Raw genomic sequence first — 19,902 nt, forward strand, 5'->3', positions numbered from 1 at the left:
AGGACTGGCTGATAGACTTCAAGAAGGAAGTTTCAACTTCCACCCTATCCCACCTGGCACCTTCATCATCGCTGATTCTAGACAGCACTATGATCTATGATTTTATAATTTCTTCAATCTACATGGACTGTGCTATTCTAAACGTTATTCTGGCAAGTTTTTGGCACCGCTAAGCTCAGCAATTCCCTCAGCCCCGCAGCTGCCAGATGTCTACAGCTCCAGGGAGTCCCTGTGACGTCAAGCTGCAGCTCATTCATCCGTGTGAGAGGATCCTGTGTCTTCGCCTCTGGACCATTTTCTCTTCTTTCCATCTCAGCCCCTCAACCTGTCGGCTCCATCTTGGCTCCTCCCACCTTCAACTCCACCTGAGACCCTCGGACTTGCGTCTTCACCGGCTCCCCTTGGTCAGTCATCACATCATTTCTGCCACAGACATTTAGGCCACCCTCTGCACTCCGTCCCTCCACCCCTACGGCTGCAGCGGGTTCCTCCTTCCCCTTGGCGGAAATGGTGTGACGTGACGGTGTGATGGGCCATCTGTCTTCCATCACACCGGCTCCACCTCAGCCCTCGGGTTCTCTGGCTCCACCTTCGACATTTGTCGCCGCGGCATCGCCTTGGTATCCAGTGCCAGCGATGTTGCTTGATTTCATCGGCTCTGTGCCTGCGGATCCATCAGCCACGTCTCTGTTGCCTCAACACCACCTGGACTCCTCCCTTCCTCGTTCCTCGTCCCCGCCGTGGGCTGTCGCCACTGGCAAGCTCTGGGACTATCTCCACCTTTACCGCCAGGGGATTGTCGTCAACTCACCACCATCCCATCACCATATTCTGCACCACCTTGGACCCTTCAGTTTCAGTCAGTCATCCTCTGCCTAAACCTCCTCCAGCTTCCTCTGCCGGCATGCCTACCCTTTGCCATCTCTTCGCCATCTCCTGGATCCTTGCCTGCAGCTTCGCCTCGGCCACCTCCACAGCACCCTCCATCCCTAGCTCACTTCTCCTATTACGGCACGAGGTCACGCCTACCGGGAGAGGGCGTTCTGTCACAGTATGTTCACTGTGTTTAGTTTTCATGTAAAGAATTTTACATAAAAGTTTACATAAAATACCCTTATAGAGGTAAAAATGCCCAAAAAGGTACAAATCTATTTGACCATAATGGGAAAGTTAATTTCTGTCACTGCTGCAAACTAACCACACAGAATTTTAAAAGCTCCAGGAGTCAGCTGTCCGTGATATATTTGATACATTGAGCAAAATTGTTAACAAAACATTAAAACATGATCAAGTATGATTGACAGCTCACAACACTAAATAACACACCAGTAGATACAGATATCTAATCCAATATTTCACTCTTAGTTTTCATACAGGCCCATAAATTTAAGATCAGCAAAAGCTTGTTGATTCTCATGATGTTAAAGGAGATGGACGTGTGAACGGAAACTGTGACTGAAGCAACAACCAGATAAATATCACAGTTCAGTCGTGTTTCAGATCAATCTGAGTGTTTCAGACATTTTAAGAGTTACTATTGTGGCCTTTCAGTGAACCGATGAAGAAAATGTTAGTTTTGCTCTGTTTGTGGCATCTGGTTGGTGAGTTTTAAATGTGTTTTCATGGATTTTATTTTTTTATTTTAGATTAAATTCGTTGATTAAACGATCAAGTGATTTTAAAGCTTTAATCTGTGAAAAACTCTGTTCTTCAGGAGTGTTTGGTGATGATGATTTTGTCACTCTAAACTCTGATCTTACTGAAATGAAGGATGATGATGTGATTCAGTGGAGGTTTGGAGATGAAAACACTTTAATAGCTGAAATCAATAAACGGGCCGACAGAATCACTGTATATGATGGTGGGAGATTCGGAGACAGACTGAAGCTGGACAATCAAACTGGATCTCTGACCATCACAAACACTAAAACTAGAGCCTCTGGACTTTATAAACTACAGATCAACAATGAGATCAAGAGATTCAGTCTCACTGTCATTGGTGAGTTAAATATTTGCTTCACCTGTTTTATATTTCAATGACCACAAACTGTAATTAACCATTTAACTTGTTGTTTGTTCAGTTGTTTTATGTTACTCATTTCAAATTTATATTTAAAAACTATTTAATATTAAAAAAAAAAAAAAAAACTGTTAATCTGAGACGAACTCTGTTTGTTCTTCTAGAGGTGCAAAAATGTTGGTGTCAGTGAAGGAGGGAAAACCTGTCACTCTCAAAATGCCTTTTCTCCAAATTCTGAATAATGATCTGATTCAGTAGAGGAAAATTGGAGATGAAATCACTTGAATAGCTGAAATCAATAAACGGGCCGACAGAATCACTGTATATGATGATGTTCTTGATGGGAGATTCAGAGACAGACTGAAGCTGGACAATCAAACTGGATCTCTGACCATCACAAACACCACAACTGAACATGCTGGACATTATAAACTACAGATCTACCATATGAGGATGGATTTCTATCTCACTGTCTATAGTGAGTTAAATATTTGTTTCACCATGTTTTATTTTTAATTACAAAATACAATATTAATCCACACACCATTTTGCTTCTTTCTGTTGTTTTATATTATTCATTTCGAAATTAAATTAAAAACTATATAACATCATTGAGTCATTTAAAAGTCTTAATCTGTGACAAACCCTTTTTCCATTTGTTCTTCGTGTGTGTGTGTCTGTGTGTGTGTGTGTGTTTCATGATAGTTGAAATATCAGTGATGAAGGGAGATTCAGTCTCTCTAAACTCTGATCTTACTGAAATGAAGGATGATGATGTAATTCAGTGGATTGGAGATGAAAACACTTTAATAGCTGAAATCGATAAACGGCTCGACAGAATCACTGTATATGATGATGTTCTTGATGGGAGACTCGGAGACAGACTGAAGCTGGACAATCAAACTGGATCTCTGACCATCAAAAACACCACAACTGAACATACTGGACTTTATAAACTAGAGCAACAGTGCGATAAAGGGTTTCAGTCTCACTGTCTACAGTGAGTTTATTATTGTTTTCATTTCTTTTATTTATTGCAACATTAAAGTAAATCTGAAGAAGTATCAAATTACTTAAAGTCTAAATAGCTTTTTTTTTCAGTTTAATATTTAACTTTCTATTTCAGATTGTTTAAAATGCTCTACTTTTTTTATCTTGGTTCCTCTCATGTTTCTTCCTCTGCTTGAAAATCTTTATTCATCTTCATTTGTCTTTATTCTCTCATGTTTTCCAGCTCGTCTGCCTGTTCCTGTCATCATCAGTAACTCTTCACACTGTTCTTCATCATCATCATCATGTTCATTGGTGTGTTCATCAGTGGTGAATGTGAGTCATGTGACTCTCTCCTGGTATAAAGGAATCAGTGTATTGTCCAGCATCAGTGTGTGTGATCTCAGCATCAGTCTCTCTCTACCTCTGGAGGTGGAATATCAGGATAAAAACACCTACAGCTGTGTGCTGAACAATCCCATCAGCAACCAGACCACACATCTGGACATCAACACACTCTGTCACACATGTGCAGGTACGACAGAGCTGATATTAGTGTTTATTGACTGATCTGATCTCAGTTTGATGTGTTTATTCCTCAGACTCTGAGAACAACTGTTGTGGTCCTACTGAAGCTGTGATCCGATTGGTCCTCTCTGCTCTGGTGGGCGTGGCTACTGTCATCATTGTGGTTTATGAGATCAGATCCAGAAGAGCTGAACGAGATCAAGCACATATTCACACATCAAGTGCATAAATGATGGTTTAATTTCTCATATTACTATTTTTCTTATCATTTATTAATCTTCATCATTTATCTGTAATGACTTTTTATATTATTTTGTTGCCATTTACTTTTTAAGAAACGGCAACATATTTTCTCATTAATACTCAAAGTGTCAAATGTGAGTGTTAGTCGTGATAAATACTGATGATTACCAAATATTGCGTTGCTTACTCTATATTAGTTAATATAATTCGCATTGTTTTCCTTTTTAACTTTGTTTTTATTTATTTATTACAATCTTTATTTGATTGTGGACTTTAGAAATGACTTCTAATCACACTGAAAGGTTCTCACATGTCTTGTAGTGTTATTATTGTACAGATCAGATGTCTCTAACACTGAAGCTCCTCTATGGCTGAACATGACATATTTCTCTCAGATAAGACAATAATTCTACTGTCCATTTGCCATATGTATTTGCTTGCCTTTATCAATAAAGTTTTCTCACTCTGAGGTTCAAGAGTCTCTCCATGTTTTATTACATTATGTTGAGCGCCCCCTGGAGGAATACTAACTTTATGTATTTTAACAATTTCTGCACTGCTCCACAGTCTATAAAACTTTACATTATTTTAAACATTGCGTCTCATTCACTAAAGCAATAGTTTTATTTTTTTTAGCATTTATTAAATAATTTTTGTATATCTACAAGATTTTCTAATGCAATCTTGTGTACATTATGTGTGAAGGTACTGAGTGTAATCGACCAGTCTCTGTTATCCCGTTTCCATCTTAACGCTGCTGGTTCTCGTGCCGGAGCTGGACTCACGTTCGACGATGAGCTGCTAACTTCAGACTGCCATCATGCATTTCACTCATAACCTAAAGATGCTGTGACTCACTCCATAATCTGGCCATTAACAAACTGTGAACAACTCTGCGGACATATTTTACCCAATAAAATGATTTATTTTATGCAAGGCATCAGGTGTTTCCATGACGTGAAAAGACTGAAGCAACACTCGTTTAGGTTGTGTCCCTGTATGCTTTGCATAAAATGAAATGATTTACAGCAAAGTAATGATGTTATACATAAAATAAAATGTACACAAACCTGTATTTTACTGAAGATATGCACCAATTAAACAAATCAAACATTATACATTTTATTACGGAACTTCTGAAATTTTCAATATGGAAAAAAAACATTGGTGGTTCTGCTGGGCCCTTATCGTCCTAACTACAGCACTCGAGGGATGTGTGTGGGAACACTAACAAGGGCAATAAAGACTGCAGTCTCTATCATCAGTCACCAAGTCGCCTCGAGACCAGGGGCTTTACTTTCACAGCTCTTACTAGCTTGCCTCCATTACACTCGCCCCCCTAAACCTCATTCCCATCCGGGTCACGGCACCACATGTAACCGGTCCTCCTCAGCCTGCTCGAGCAAGTTTCGAACCAGCGTCTCCAACATGGGAGGAGGGCACACTAACAAGGACACTAAACCACAGCTGACCTCTACTAACTCTTACTAGTTGGCCTCCTTTACACTGTGAGACTAAAATCAGTTGAATAGTTCTGTTCATTTAGCAGTCCTAACCCAGAAAAAAAAAAGGAAAAATAAATTCAGCCTTGCGATGTCCCACAGAAAAGTTTTGTTTGGTAAAATGATTCTTGTGGTGAACATTTCTTCAAGACATTTTTACATTTTGTTTTTCAAAATAAATTACACCCAGCTATGCCTCAAAGACATGGCCGTAGCAGCTATGAATTCATCGAGGTTCGGGCATCTGCATTTTTATGAGTTGTACTTTGTGAAATAATTAACTAATTAAGCAATAAGCCCCGCCTTGTTTTACAGTGAATCTAGAACAGCTAAGGGGCGTTGTTAGGTGACGTGGAGCGGAGCTACCCCCTGAGCTGTTCTAAATCCACTGTAAAAAAACGGCTTCAAGGGGCTTATTGCTTTTATAAAACGGTTGCTCCATAAAAAAGATAATTTTAATATTTATTTTATTCTTAAAATAAACACCAGCAACAAAAAATATAACGTTATAACACATTTATTCCTCCGCCAAGCAATGTAGTTCCAAAGAGGTTGCTAAGCAACACATGCAGCAACAAAGAGTCACAAACGCGGTTGTGCAGTAACACTAATGTAATGCGGTCACAGGTGTGTGTTTGTTGAGTAATTTACAATGGCTTCGAACGTGGCTCAACCAATCAGAATCAAGGACTGGAGCTATCTATTTTATAATATAGTATTGACTCTTCTTTGGTGCTGCAGAGATATTACACAGCACAATTATTAAACTGACCTTCTCCTCTGAGCTGAGTTCAGCCGTCATCTGATTGGTTGTCATTGTCAAAAATATTTGAGATGACCAATCTAATCAAAGAAGGCGGGCTTTATTTTCGTCAGAAGCGAATTTCAATGTGACGCTTCAGTTAGCACTGGCCAGCTGGTGGCGCTATGTCCATGACTACATTTTGGCATGTATGTGTCTTCAGGCCAGGGCATTTATCAAACATGTGAAGTTTGGGGGAGATTGCACATTGCATGCTTGAGTTACAACAGCTTCCTTTTTATGCCGATAATAGCATGCTTTAGCACTTAGATAAGCACGTGTGTTTCAACTAGAGTTATTTTGCTCAGATTCACCAAAATACCAAAGTCTGCAATAAAATATCTGATTATGAACTCAAGCTTTTCTCATAAAATTTTCCCAAGACCAAAACTTTCTGGTAACCAAATGATATTTCCCTAAATGAACGATTACATTTACAGGTTACTGTATGTTTGCATTCATTTGCATGTTCATTCATGAATTTTGTTGCAACAACAAGCAAACATTATACATGTGATTTAGTGGCTTTTGAGTCAAATTAACTCTGCAATAGTATTTCCTTTTATTTTATCAGTACAAACATCTGTGTGTCTGGTTTGATCTGTCGGTGGATAAACAGCTTCTGCTGGATGTTTGTCGTCTCTGTGTGTGTCAGTAGTTTGTGGCTGAAGCGTTTCTTCATTTTCTCTCCTGCTAATAAGAAGCTCACAATCTTCCACTCCACACAAAACATCTTTACACTGAAATAAAGTGAATCCATCAACAGTCAAATAAGAGTCACAGGTCAGAGGTCAAATATGATTGACAGCTCACAGCACTAAATAACACACCAGTAGATACAGATATCTAATCCAATATTTCACTCTTCTGCTATTAGTTTTGATTCAGAGCCAGAATTCATTTGAAAATGTAAGATCAGCAAAAGCTTGTTGATTTTCGTGATGTTAAAGGAGACGGATGTGTGAGCGGAAACTAACTGAGGTTGGGGGAGGATTCACACACAACCAGATAAATATCTCAGTTCAGTCTTTCAGATCAATCTGAGTGTTTCAGACATTAAGAGTTACTATCGTGGGCTTTTCAGTGAACCGATGAAGAAAATGTTTCTCAAATTAGTTTTGCTCTGTTTGTGTTTGTGGCGTCTGGATGGTGAGTTTTAAATGTGTTTTTCTGGTTTCAGTTGTTTCTGTTCTGATGTGATAAATTACTGGTTAAACTAGTCAGAAAGGATTAACATTCACTGTTATTCTCGTATAGAAATAATTAATGTGTGATTTTGCTGAGAGATAACACTCTTATTTGTGATTAAAGTCTATTTCTCTTTTCATTCATCATTTTTGTCTTTGATCTGCTGCAGAATATTATTCACTTCACATTTACACGATTAAAAGTATTTTAGTGAAGCTTCATCAAACCAACATCAAGTGATTTTAAAGCTTTAATCTGTGAAAAACTCTGTTCTTCAGGAGTGTTTGGTGGGGTTGTGTCAGTGATGAAGGGAGATTCAGTCACTCTAGACTCTGATCTTACTGAAATGAAGGATGATGATGTGATTCAGTGGAGGTTTAAATACACTTTAAACCTTTAAAAGTGTTTAAAGGTTTAAAACACTTTAAAATGATGTGATTCAGTGGAGGTTTAAATACACTTGGAGATGTTGTCCGACAGAAGAGCCGCTCCGATTCTGCTGGGGTGAAGGCCATCAGCACGGAAGAGCCTAGGCCGCTCCCAGAAAAGATTCCAATTATTTACAAAGAGCAGTCTCTGTTCATTACACCATGACATTAACCATTCATTTAGAGCAAATAATCTACTGAACCTTTCGTGTCCTAGTCGGTAGGTGGGAAGCGGTCCAGACACGATGATCGTTGTTTCAGGCGATGTACTGCGTACCGTCTCGATCAGGCTCCTGTGGTCCTTCTTCAGAACCTCCGACTGCCGTAGCCTGATGTCGTTCGTTCCCGCGTGCAGCACGACAGCTCCGACGGGCTCGTCACCGTTCAGAATCCCGGAAACCTGTGCAGCGACATCGAGAACACAAGCACCAGGAAAGCAGTGAGTGCGAACCTTACCTTTACCTATGGTAGCACGGACATGCCGGACAATGGAACTGCCGATGATCACAGCGTCGCATTCCGTCTCGCGTAGAGGGGAGAAGCGGTTCCGGGTGGAGATCTCGAAGGCCGGGAGGGGCGGAGAGGTCCTAGCTCTGGTCCTGGCCCGCGTCTTCCGCTGTGGAATCACCCAGGGTCCATGTTGTTGTGTTGGTGCCGGAGTGAATGAAACCAGGGATGATCGCATCCTGGGCAGAGAAACACATGGAGTAGACGAGGTCGGAGTCAAAAGGTTACTAACCACTGACTTGTGAGCATCGGCGCGTGATGTTTCAAGCGCGAAACGTCGATCTCGTAGCTCGGCCTGTCTCTCTAGTAGGTCGCGGATCTGCTTCTCCACGGATTCCAGCTCTAACTGCACAGAATGCAGCTCGAAGGTGTCCTCACCTGCACTCAAAGGTAACGTTAGACACACATCCGTTATATTCGCCATTATAGCAGATGTGCTATAATGGCGAATTATAGCTTTCAGTGATACGGGTGTAAATAAGTCGATCGATAGGCGCAACCACGCGTGTAATGCTAGGGGGCTAAGGCTAGTAGCGGAAGTTCGAAAGGTTGGATATATGTAGCGATATCAGAGCAATCCGATTGTTTTTTAAGGAGAATAGTATTCCAGATATGTTCACACGCTATAAAAATGAAAAAGTTCGTTTGTAAAAGAGTGTAAAGAAGAAAAACAAGGTTTCTGAATTAATTCGACGGAGCTCCAAACACAACAACGCACTCAGTCGCGACGCATGCGCAGTTGACGCATGCGCATGTCCTGACGCATGCGCATGTCCAAACTTAATTGATATAAGTACCAATGTAGAACATTATATTGAAACTGTGTCTATTCCTCGTTTAGTGAGATCAAATAATAAATCTACTGCAGGATCTAGGAAAAATCTAATTGTGATTAAACCAGAAAATCTCAATATTAGTGAACAAAAACAATTTATAAAGCTAGGTCTTTTAAACATTAGATCGCTTACACCTAAGGCGGTTATTGTAAATGAAATGGTCACAGATAATAGTTTCGATGTACTTTGCCTTACTGAAACCTGGCTTAAACCAAATGATTATTTCGGTCTTAATGAGTCTACTCCTCCTGGATACTGTTACAAGCATGAGCCCCGTCTGATTGGTCGTGGCGGTGGTGTTGCTATAATCTATAAAGATATTCTTACTGTTACTCAGAAAACAGGTCACAAGTTTAATTCGTTTGAAGTACTTGTGCTAAATGTTACTCTCTTAGATGTAAGAAAGAAATCCATATTATCTCTAGCCTTGGCTACTGTATATAGACCGCCAGGGCCTTACGCTGATTTCCTAAAAGAGTTTGCAGACTTTCTCTCAGATCTTTTGGTCAATGTCGATAAAGCATTAATTGTTGGAGATTTTAACATACACGTAGATAATTCAAATGATGCGCTAGGGGCTGCGTTTACAGATTTATTAAACTCCTTTGGGGTCAAGCAAAACGTAACTGGTCCCACTCATCGTCTTAATCATACGCTAGATTTAATTATATCACATGGAGCCGATCCAACCGATATAGATATTATACCGCAAAGTGATGAAGTCACTGACCATTACATGGTCACTTGCATACTACGTACCGCTGAAATTTGTCATGTTGCGCCGCGTTATCGACCAGGCAGAACAATCCTTCCAACAACTATAGATCATTTCTCAAATAGCTTACCTGATCTATCTCAGCTGCTCAGTGAACCCAAACAAACAGATGAACTAGAGGAAATGACTAGCACTATGAGCACCATTTTCTCTAGTACATTAGACATCGTTGCACCAATTAGATTAAAAAAGGTTAGAGAGAAAACTAAAGCACCATGGTACAACAATGTTACGCATGTTCTAAAGAGAGAAACTCGTAATTTAGAGCGTAAATGGAAACAAACTAATTTAGAGGTCTTTAGAATCGCATGGAAAGACAGTATGTCACGTTATAAAAAGGCCCTAAAAGCAGCCAGGGCTGAGCATCTCCGCAAACTAATAGAAAACAACCAAAATAATCCTAGGTTTTTATTTAACACCGTCGCTAGACTAACAAATAAACAGACGTTACCGGAGCAAAATATTCCGTCACAGTGTAGTAGTAATGATTTTATGAATTTCTTCACTGAGAAAATAGAAAGCATCAGAAACACAATTGTAAATGTACAATCTTTAATGGTGTCTTATGATTCAGCCTCAATTATCACCCCGCAAGAACAATTACAGCGCTTTGCAACTATAGGACAGGAAGAGTTAAATAAACTTATCATTGCATCTAAACCAACAACGTGTTTATTAGATCCAATACCAACTAAACTACTGAAACAAGTGTTACCTGTAGTGGAAGAGCCTCTTCTCAATATTATTAACTCGTCTTTATCCTTAGGTCATGTTCCAAGAATATTCAAGTTGGCAGTTATAAAACCTCTTATTAAGAAACCACAATTAGATCATAATAACCTAGCAAATTACAGACCCATTTCAAATCTTCCATTTATGTCTAAAATACTAGAAAAAGTTGTGTCCGCTCAACTGTGCTCTTTCTTGCAAGAAAATTATATCTATGAAAAGTTTCAGTCTGGATTCAGACCGCATCATAGCACAGAAACTGTGCTCGTTAAAATCACAAATGATTTACTTTTAGCTTCTGACCAAGGCTGTATCTCAATACTAGTTTTACTTGATCTTAGTGCTGCGTTCGATACTATAGATCACACAATACTCTTAGATCGACTACAAAACTACACTGGTGTTCAGGGACAAGCATTAAGCTGGTTCAGATCATACTTATCAGACCGTTACCATTTTGTCTGCGTAAATGGGGAAAAATCGAAGATAACGTCAGTAAACTACGGTGTACCGCAAGGATCTGTGTTAGGCCCTCTACTATTCTCAATATATATGCTGCCACTTGGTAATATTATAAGAAAACATGGAATTAATTTCCACTGTTATGCTGATGACACTCAATTATATATTTCATCACGACCAGATGAAAACGCTAAATTATCTAAATTAACAGAGTGTGTTAAAGATATAAAATACTGGATGACATGTAATTTTCTGCTATTAAATTCAGATAAAACGGAGGTATTACTTATTAGTCCAAAAAACTGCCCACAAAACCTCTTACAATACAACTTTAATTTAGAAGGGTGTCCTGTTACTTTATCCTCTACAGTAAAAGACCTGGGTGTTATATTAGACCGCAACTTGTCTTTTGAAAATCATATTTCATATGTTACAAGAACAGCCTTTTTCCACCTTAGAAACATTGCTAAGCTACGTAACATGCTATCTGTTTCTGATGCAGAAAAGTTAGTTCATGCATTCATGACCTCGAGACTAGATTACTGTAATGCCTTATTAGCTGGTTGTCCTGCATCCTCAATAAACAAGCTACAGTTAGTCCAAAATGCCGCCGCTAGAGTTCTTACTAGATCAAGAAAATACGATCATATAACACCAATTCTGTCGTCTCTACATTGGTTACCTATAAAGTTCCGTATCAATTACAAAGTATTGCTACTGACCTATAAAGCCCTAAATGGTTTAGCTCCCGTGTATTTAACAGAACTTCTATCGCCCTACAATCCATCGCGCTCTTTAAGATCACTAAATTCGAGGCTTCTGGTCATTCCTAGGATATCTAAGTCCACTAAAGGAGGGAGAGCTTTTTCACATTTAGCTCCTAAACTGTGGAATGGCCTTCCTGATATTGTTCGAGGCTCAGACTCGCTGTCCCAGTTTAAAACTAGATTAAAGACGCATCTCTTCAGCCAGGCATTCACATAATACTTACATTTTATACTACAGTTGAATCAGATTGAATGCATTAATATTGCGAACAGCAGCTACGCTAATTATTTCCCATATGCTTTTCTGTTGTTATCTCGGGACGCTAGTCCCGAGGTAAATACAGATCGTCAGCTCCAGTTTGTATCCAGCCTCTCATGGAAACTACAGATTCTCCAACACCCGTGCAGAGACGACTCGGCGCCTGTGAAGAGACGACTTGACGCGATGTTTATGCCCTAAATCAATACATGATTAACTAACTGTATTTCTCTATGTACATTTCTGAAATGCACTTTCTGTAAAGCTGCTTTGAAACAATATGTATTGTGAAAAGCGCTATACAAATAAATTTGAATTGAATTGAACTTTAATAGGCTAGCTGAAATCAATGTAACGGCCGACAGAATCACTGTATATGATGATGTTCTTGATGGGAGATTCAGAGACAGACTGAAGCTGGACAATCAAACTGGATCTCTGACCATCACAAACATCACAACTGAACATGCTGGACATTATAGACTAAAGATCAACAGTGAGATCAACTATGCGATCCAGACGTACAGGATCAGAAAGAGATTTAGGCTCTTTGTCATTGGGGAGTTAAAAAATGTTTACACCGGTTTAATGATTTTTTAAATTAATTCATACACAATTTTGTTTTTGTTATTTATATTGTTTATTTTTAATGTCATTTTTTAACTATTCGATTAGTAAACCATTATAAAGCTATTTAACAGTATTAATCTTTGCAAACCCTGTTTCTTTTTGTTCTCTGTGTGTTTGACAGATGAAGTGAAGTCAGTGAAGGAGGGAGATTCAGTCTCTCTAAACCAGGGGTGGGCAAACTACGGCCCGTTAGGCTGTTTAATCCGGCCCGTCGAGTATTTAAAAAAAATTGTCTTAAGATCGCGTTCATTTAGCCTTTTTCTTGCAATACTTTGCGTTATATATATATATATATATATATATATATATATATATATATATATATATGCGTTGCATATATTTGACAATCGGAATATCAGATATTTCATGCCATAGCTAACAAATGTAAAAAAGGAAAAATGACAAAAGCAGATCATCGTTTATTCAGCGCTGTTGTGGCTTCGGTGTGTGTGTCACGTAACAAGTGTAGCAATACGTGGCCGTCTAGTAGTGACTACGCCACCCCGAATTACCGGGGAAATAATCTAATAGGCTACATAGGACACAAGTCCGTTTGCTCAGGAGAGGCAAGAGACGTGAGTTCACATTGAAACAGGCAATTTTTATTAAAGAAAGCAATTAAACAAATAACACAATCAATTGTCTCATTTCGTAATCAAAAAGGCAACCAAAACAAAAAAAGGACATAATCACTGCAGGGGCTGAGACCACAGAGAAGCAGGCTAGCTATAGCTGCATATGGCAATCAAACACACTTTAAAGAATCACTCCACTACAAAATAGTGATTAAAAATCACACCACACTTATAACCCCTACTTAGGGTGAAGGCCTGCAGCTAAAACCACCAGCCTGCCTCCAGGAAAACTCAGCTCCTGCAGAATACAGAAAAGAGATAATATAGAAATGATTAGAGATAAACCAAATCACAATGAGACAAATAATGAAAACAAAATCAAGTTATAAGATAAATGGTCATCTATAATAAAGACAAAGAAAATAAATATAAACCATTCAAACGGTCACAACACACACAAAAAAAAAAAAAAAAAACAATCAGTCCAACCTACACAGATGATGGGACCGGTCTGGTAGGCTAATTATCAATCCATGTAATAAAATCACAGTTATAACAGTGATGATCATGCGGCTAAGGACTGGTAACAAAACCAGCCACATTCATACGACATAAACAAAACACAAAATTATGAGACCAAATAAAGTAATCCTTCTGGCCCACTTGAGCCCGAAAGAACAAATAAATTGCCTGAGCAATAGATAAAGTGGAGTCCAGCAGTAATATTCGGCTTACACAAAGCAGCAAACGTGGCTCAATGAAGCATGGATTGCTGACAGCAAGTTGTTAAAATAGCTGCTCAGCCTGGCTTTAACACGGGCAAAAGAGAACTCCTAAACACAAATATTCATTAAATATCTAATTAAAAACAGTTGCAGATTAAAAGAAACGATCGTAAATGTACTCACCCTGATTCAATTTCGGCGCGCGCACACACAATCACAGGCACACGGAAATCAGTCATCTGATGTTAGCGAATCAATAAACAGCTGATACTCCGACGCAGCTATGAAGAGACGTCACGCCAATGGGAGACCGAAGGCACGCCACACTAAAACGCATTGCAAGTCGCTCAAACAAACGAACTACACAAAAAGTTAAAAACTAACATTAGAACTTACCACAATGTGGGTGTCGCCACGAGAACGCGCACAGCCTCGATGGCCGAGTGTCACACTAAACAGATACAGATGAAGGCACAATGAACTATGGAAGGCCAAAAGGGCCAAAACGTGTGAAACTGTCGTGTAAACACGTAATTACGTGTTAACACGCAAATTACGCGTAAACACGCAATTTACGTGTTAACACGTCATTACGTGTTAACGCGTAAATGACGTGTTAATACGTAAATTGCGTGTTAACACGTAAATTATTAGACATTAGCACCACCTACTGGTTTGGTGCTCTTGCTCAAACACACAGAACCTAATTAGATTAAGGTTGTAAAAAGACGTTTTTAATGTGAAAATACATGTTGAACAATGTCTTTTCAGAATATAGGATACAACTACATATAATAATTATTTTAAATGGGCCTATTTAGACAGTTAAGTTAACTATAACTAATCAAGCCCTGAAAGGCATGACCATTTTCACAATCACAATAGAAATTGTGTAAGGATAATTACACATTTCTCCAAACAGTATTTTCATGTACACTTATACCATATTTCTAAAGCATCTTTTTGAAACCTCTATGCATTTGTTAGAGAGCCCCTTCTGATAACACCATTAAGCCTTATGAATCTGAGATAGTGCATTGTTTTGCTGTGTTTTTCGAAGTTAATATATATATATATATATATATATATAACAAAGTTATTTATATTACAACACACACACTACACTTTGCACATTATATTACATTACACACACAAACACATATATTTTACAAAGTTATTTATATTACAACACGCACACTACACTTTACAATTTATACTACATTACACCCCCCCCCCCCCCCCCCCCTTATTTATATTATTTATATTATACACACATGCGTATGTCATAATAATAATCTAAGACAAGAGTGGCTTGAATTATTAATAATTGAAATGAGACAGAATTCCTGCCATAAAATGACATTTTACAATGGATATTCAAATGTGAAATCTGTGAATATAAGACCAACAATTATTAAAATAAATTGTAGCCTAATATTACTACACAGAACAAGAGATTATGCTATATTCTCGCCAATGTTTGGATAGATTTGGAGATTACACTCGTGATCTATCTATTCAGTTTCCTGCAAGTTATACCCTTCCGTCAGTGTCGTTGGCTTATGATGGCTGATGAGGTATGCTCAGCGTTGTGCTTGCGTCACTCTATCATGAATAATTCAAATGAAATAAAGGTGTTGTGTCACGTTGACACTGCCTGTCGTAACTGTTTGTAATCATTCTCATGACTATTAATGTGATGATGCACACCTTCGTTGTATTGTATTTATTCATGAGATTGTGAACGAGCTCTTACCTAATGGATACGTTGAGCCTACGTCACCTGGCATCTTCAGTTTGGTGCACGCCCGTGATGCGCATCGTATAGTAAATACAGAGACGTGAAAACAAACAGCACAAAACATAGCTACTTTCGGTTTTAATAAACACTGTTAAACATATTACGGTGGGTTGTATACGTTGAAAATAGTTATTTTTTTTACTTTATTTAAGTTTGTCATGAGTTGCTTCGCGATTAGCGCGACAGTCTGCCATTATATGCAATCAAAATACCGTTGCATTTGGAATCAATACGATTTGATGTTGTTTCAGAGTTATGAATTATTTATCTTCGACTTCGAATTATCCCCCCATGTCTATTAACAGAGAGTTGGCTAAGTGAATGTCCGTAGCCTAACCCATTTCTCTTTTTTTTTCCCCTCAGAGATGACATTTGGTAGCATATAATTAAATAATCGATATCAATTATGTAAAAAAATAATTTAAGTCCTTAAAATAAAAATATGAGCACAACTGGCACAACTAATCAAATGACAAAATGACAAAAATTAGAAATTGGATGCAGTTATTATAAACGTCATTATAAACTGAATAACACAATAAATAAGTAAAGATAGATAGATGACAGACAGACCCTTACGAATATAGGCTAACAGTTTTACTATAGAAAAATAATAATAAATTGGTCTTCTGTGGTCGACAGTGCGGTGAGGGTGAGAGTGCGCGCGCCGGGCGGGCTCTCTCTCTCTCTCTCTCTCTCTCTCTCTCTCTCTCTCTCTCTCTCTCTCTCTCGGAGGTGTGGAGAATGTTGTCAAGGCTGGATCTGGATTTTCCCTTTGCCTGCAAAGATTAGGCCTATTGTCTGTGATGTGGACAAAGTCCTCCGGCTGGACCTGACATGAAGACTTGATACAGAAGCAGAAACAATCTCTCTCACTGACCTTGATTATGCAGTTGCGCAAATTTACAGGATTTGTTTGTTATTTGTGCTTGTGCAAGATAGCCATACCAGCCAGTAAAGTTCCATGGTTTCCAATGTGCCAGCACGCAAATCACGTGTGTGGTGTGTGTAATGTAGTGTAATTTGTAAAGTGTAGTGTGCGTGTTGTAATATAAATAACTTTGTAATATATATGTGTTTGTGTGTGTAATGTAGTATAATTTGTAAAGTGTAGTGTGTGTGTTGTAATATAAATAACTTTGTTATATAATATATATATATTAACTTCGAAAAACACAGCAAAACAATGCACTATCTCAGATTCATAAGGCTTAATGGTGTTATCAGAAGGGGCTCTCTAACAAATGCATAGAGGTTAAATTATAAAAAGATGCTTTAGAAATATGGTATAAGTGTACATGAAAATACTGTTTGGAGAAATGTGTAATTATCCTTACACAATTTCTATTGTGATTGTGAAAATGGTCATGCCTTTCAGGGCTTGATTAGTTATAGTTAACTTAACTGTCTAAATAGGCCCATTTAAAATAATTATTATATGTAGTTGTATCCTATATTCTGAAAAGACATTGTTCAACATGTATGTTCACATTAAAAACGTCTTTTTACAACCTTAATCTAATTAGGTTCTGTGTGTTTGAGCAAGAGCACCAAACCAGTAGGTGGTGCTAATGTCTAATAATTTACGTGTTAACACGCAATTTACGTGTTAACACGTCATTTACGCGTTAACACGTAATAACGTGTTAACACGTAAATTGCGTGTTTACGCGTAATTTGCGTGTTAACACGTAATTACGTGTTTACACGACAGTTTCACACGTTTTGGCCCTTTTGGCCTTCCATAATGAACAACCGGCTGCACGGCTGACACACATACCTCCGCGGTCTCTTGGAATGAATGACAAAGGGGCGGGCTTTCAATGACGTATCCCAGGGAGCATACACCAAGGGGCAGAATCCTATTGGCCATATATGTAATGAGGGTGACGTGGCAACAAGTCACTCACTTCACCACACAAGCAATGACGCGTCACCATGGAAACCAAACAGACAGTGCCTTAAGCGCATAGACTTGTTGCACGTTAATGTTTTTTCCTTTTTTGGAAACTCACAGAGAAAAAAATGTTTGGTAACCGCTTGCACACCTGTTTAGTTTTTTCCTTTGATTTGTCTGCTATTTAGTTTCTTTGCTCCTCTGGATTTGTGGATGTATGACTGATTCCGTTTACCGACCTTTATCGCCCGGTTTTCGGCTACGCTCCCCTGTCTGCCATGTACAGAACCCGGTTTTGTTCATTAAATGTTCTGATCTGCCTTTGCTTTATATGTTTTATTTTATTATACTTAAAATAAAATTGTGTATTCGTTTATTTCGTTTTTTTATTATTTATTTTTTTTTTTTTTTTTTTTTACAAATGCATGACTTTTGGAAGTGCAAACTGATTGCCATATGCAGTTTTAATAAAGTTAAATTAATGTAACCTCCTGTCATTTTTACTCTTCTAAGTGTAAGTTACACTTGCAGGTGTTTTGTTTCTAATTTACTGTTAGGCCCATTAAATAATAATAAGGATAAACAATATTTAAAAAGTATAGGCTATAATTATCTAACATCTGACTAATTTAAAATTAACCTCAAAACATAACATGCTAAATGGGGGATATCTAGTAGCCTATAAAAAATGTATTGTCAGAATGTCGTCTCTCACATTCCCGCAGTCAATTTCGTGCAGACGTTGCCACAAATGAGTTTGCTCAGCCCGATCTTATGAAAGTGCGAATACCACGAATTGTATTTGTAGTGCTTATGATACGCAGTTTTTGCGTGCATATGATACGCACTTTATGGCGTGTAATAAGCACGCACTCCGCACCCCTAATCCTAACCAAGGGGTTTACAGTGCGTATATGCACGCAAAAGCAAACAAACATTTTTGCTGTATAAATGGCACGATAAATCAAATTCGTGGTATAGATACGCACTTTCATGAGATAGTGTTTCATAATCTGCTACTGGGCCGGCCCTCTGTCAAATTTTAAAACCCCGTGTGGCCCTTGAGCCAAAAAGTTTGCCCACCCCTGCTCTAAACTCTGATCTTACTGAAATGAAGGATGATGATGTGATTCAGTGGAGGATTGGAGATGAAAACACTTTAATAGCTGAAATCAATGTAACGGCCGACAGAATCACTGTATATGATGATGTTCTTGATGGGAGATTCAGAGACAGACTGAAGCTGGACAATCAAACTGGATCTCTGACCATCACAAACACCAGAGCTGAACATGCTGGAGATTATAAACTGATGATTTCAGGAAGATTCTCATCAAAATCATTCAGAGTTTCTGTCTATGGTGAGTAGAGATCATTTTTCTTCTCCTTAAAATATTCTTATTTACTATTTACATGTTGAATTGTTAATCTTTACAGTTTGAGATGACAGACCGTATAAAAACTCACTTGGAACCGAATATAAGATTGTTGATTAGATTTGATCATTTTTCTATGTATTCAGAAATATTAGTTGATGTCAGCGCTGATATTAGTGTTTATTGACTGATCTGATCTCAGTTTGATGTGTTTATTCCTCAGACTCTGTCCACTGGTGTGGTCCTACTGAAGCTGTGATCCGATTGGTCCTCTCTGCTCTGGTGGGCGTGGCTACTGTCATTATTGTGGTTTATGAGATCAGATCCAGAAGAGCTGAACAAGATCAAGCACATATTCACACATCAGGTACATGATTGACGATCTCATTTCTCACAAACTGATTTAGCATATATAATTATCTGTGAGATTTATTAATTTATGGGTTTTTATGTTCATCTTTTTCAGGAAGTATCGAAATCTAAAGCAGAACGCTGAACTTTAAAGGTTCTTCAAGTGTTTTTTTTGTTTTTTTTTTTTTGTTTTTTTTTTTCATAATAAATACTGATGATTATTTGAGTTTGTGCTCTCTTGCAGTGTCAGATTTTAACAGTGTCATTTTATTTTTTATATTTCACTTTACTACTGCTGTATATTTGTCATGTATTTTCTAGCCTTTATCAATAAAGTTTCTCACTCTGAGGTTCAAGAGTCTCATGATTTATTCAGAGGAATACAAACTTTATGTATATTTTAAATATTTCAGCAGTGTACCATATACAGCTTTATTTCTACTTTTTTAACAGGTGCTTCTTATAGCCTATCTGTAAAAACATTATTTATTTATTTATTTTTAATATTACC

General features: G+C 38.1%; 1 protein-coding gene across 1 annotated transcript in view; it reads left to right on the forward strand.

Annotated features, from left to right (window-relative positions):
* Nucleotides 1-19,523, forward strand: part of LOC307169652 (uncharacterized protein) — a gene marked incomplete at its 3' end in the record, with an annotated part of 320,630 nt that extends 301,107 nt beyond the window's left edge. The window contains exons 2-5 of the mRNA XM_079890383.1: nt 3,255-3,325; nt 3,443-3,545; nt 19,264-19,407; nt 19,507-19,523. Coding sequence (XP_079746509.1) covers nt 3,255-3,325; nt 3,443-3,545; nt 19,264-19,407; nt 19,507-19,523 — 335 coding nt within the window. The remainder of the gene's footprint in view (nt 1-3,254; nt 3,326-3,442; nt 3,546-19,263; nt 19,408-19,506) is intronic.
* Between the last annotated feature and the right edge of the window lie 379 nt (nt 19,524-19,902).

Source organism: Squalius cephalus, assembly GCF_949319135.1.
Source record: "Squalius cephalus genome assembly, chromosome: 13".
Lineage (NCBI taxonomy): Eukaryota > Metazoa > Chordata > Actinopteri > Cypriniformes > Leuciscidae > Squalius > Squalius cephalus.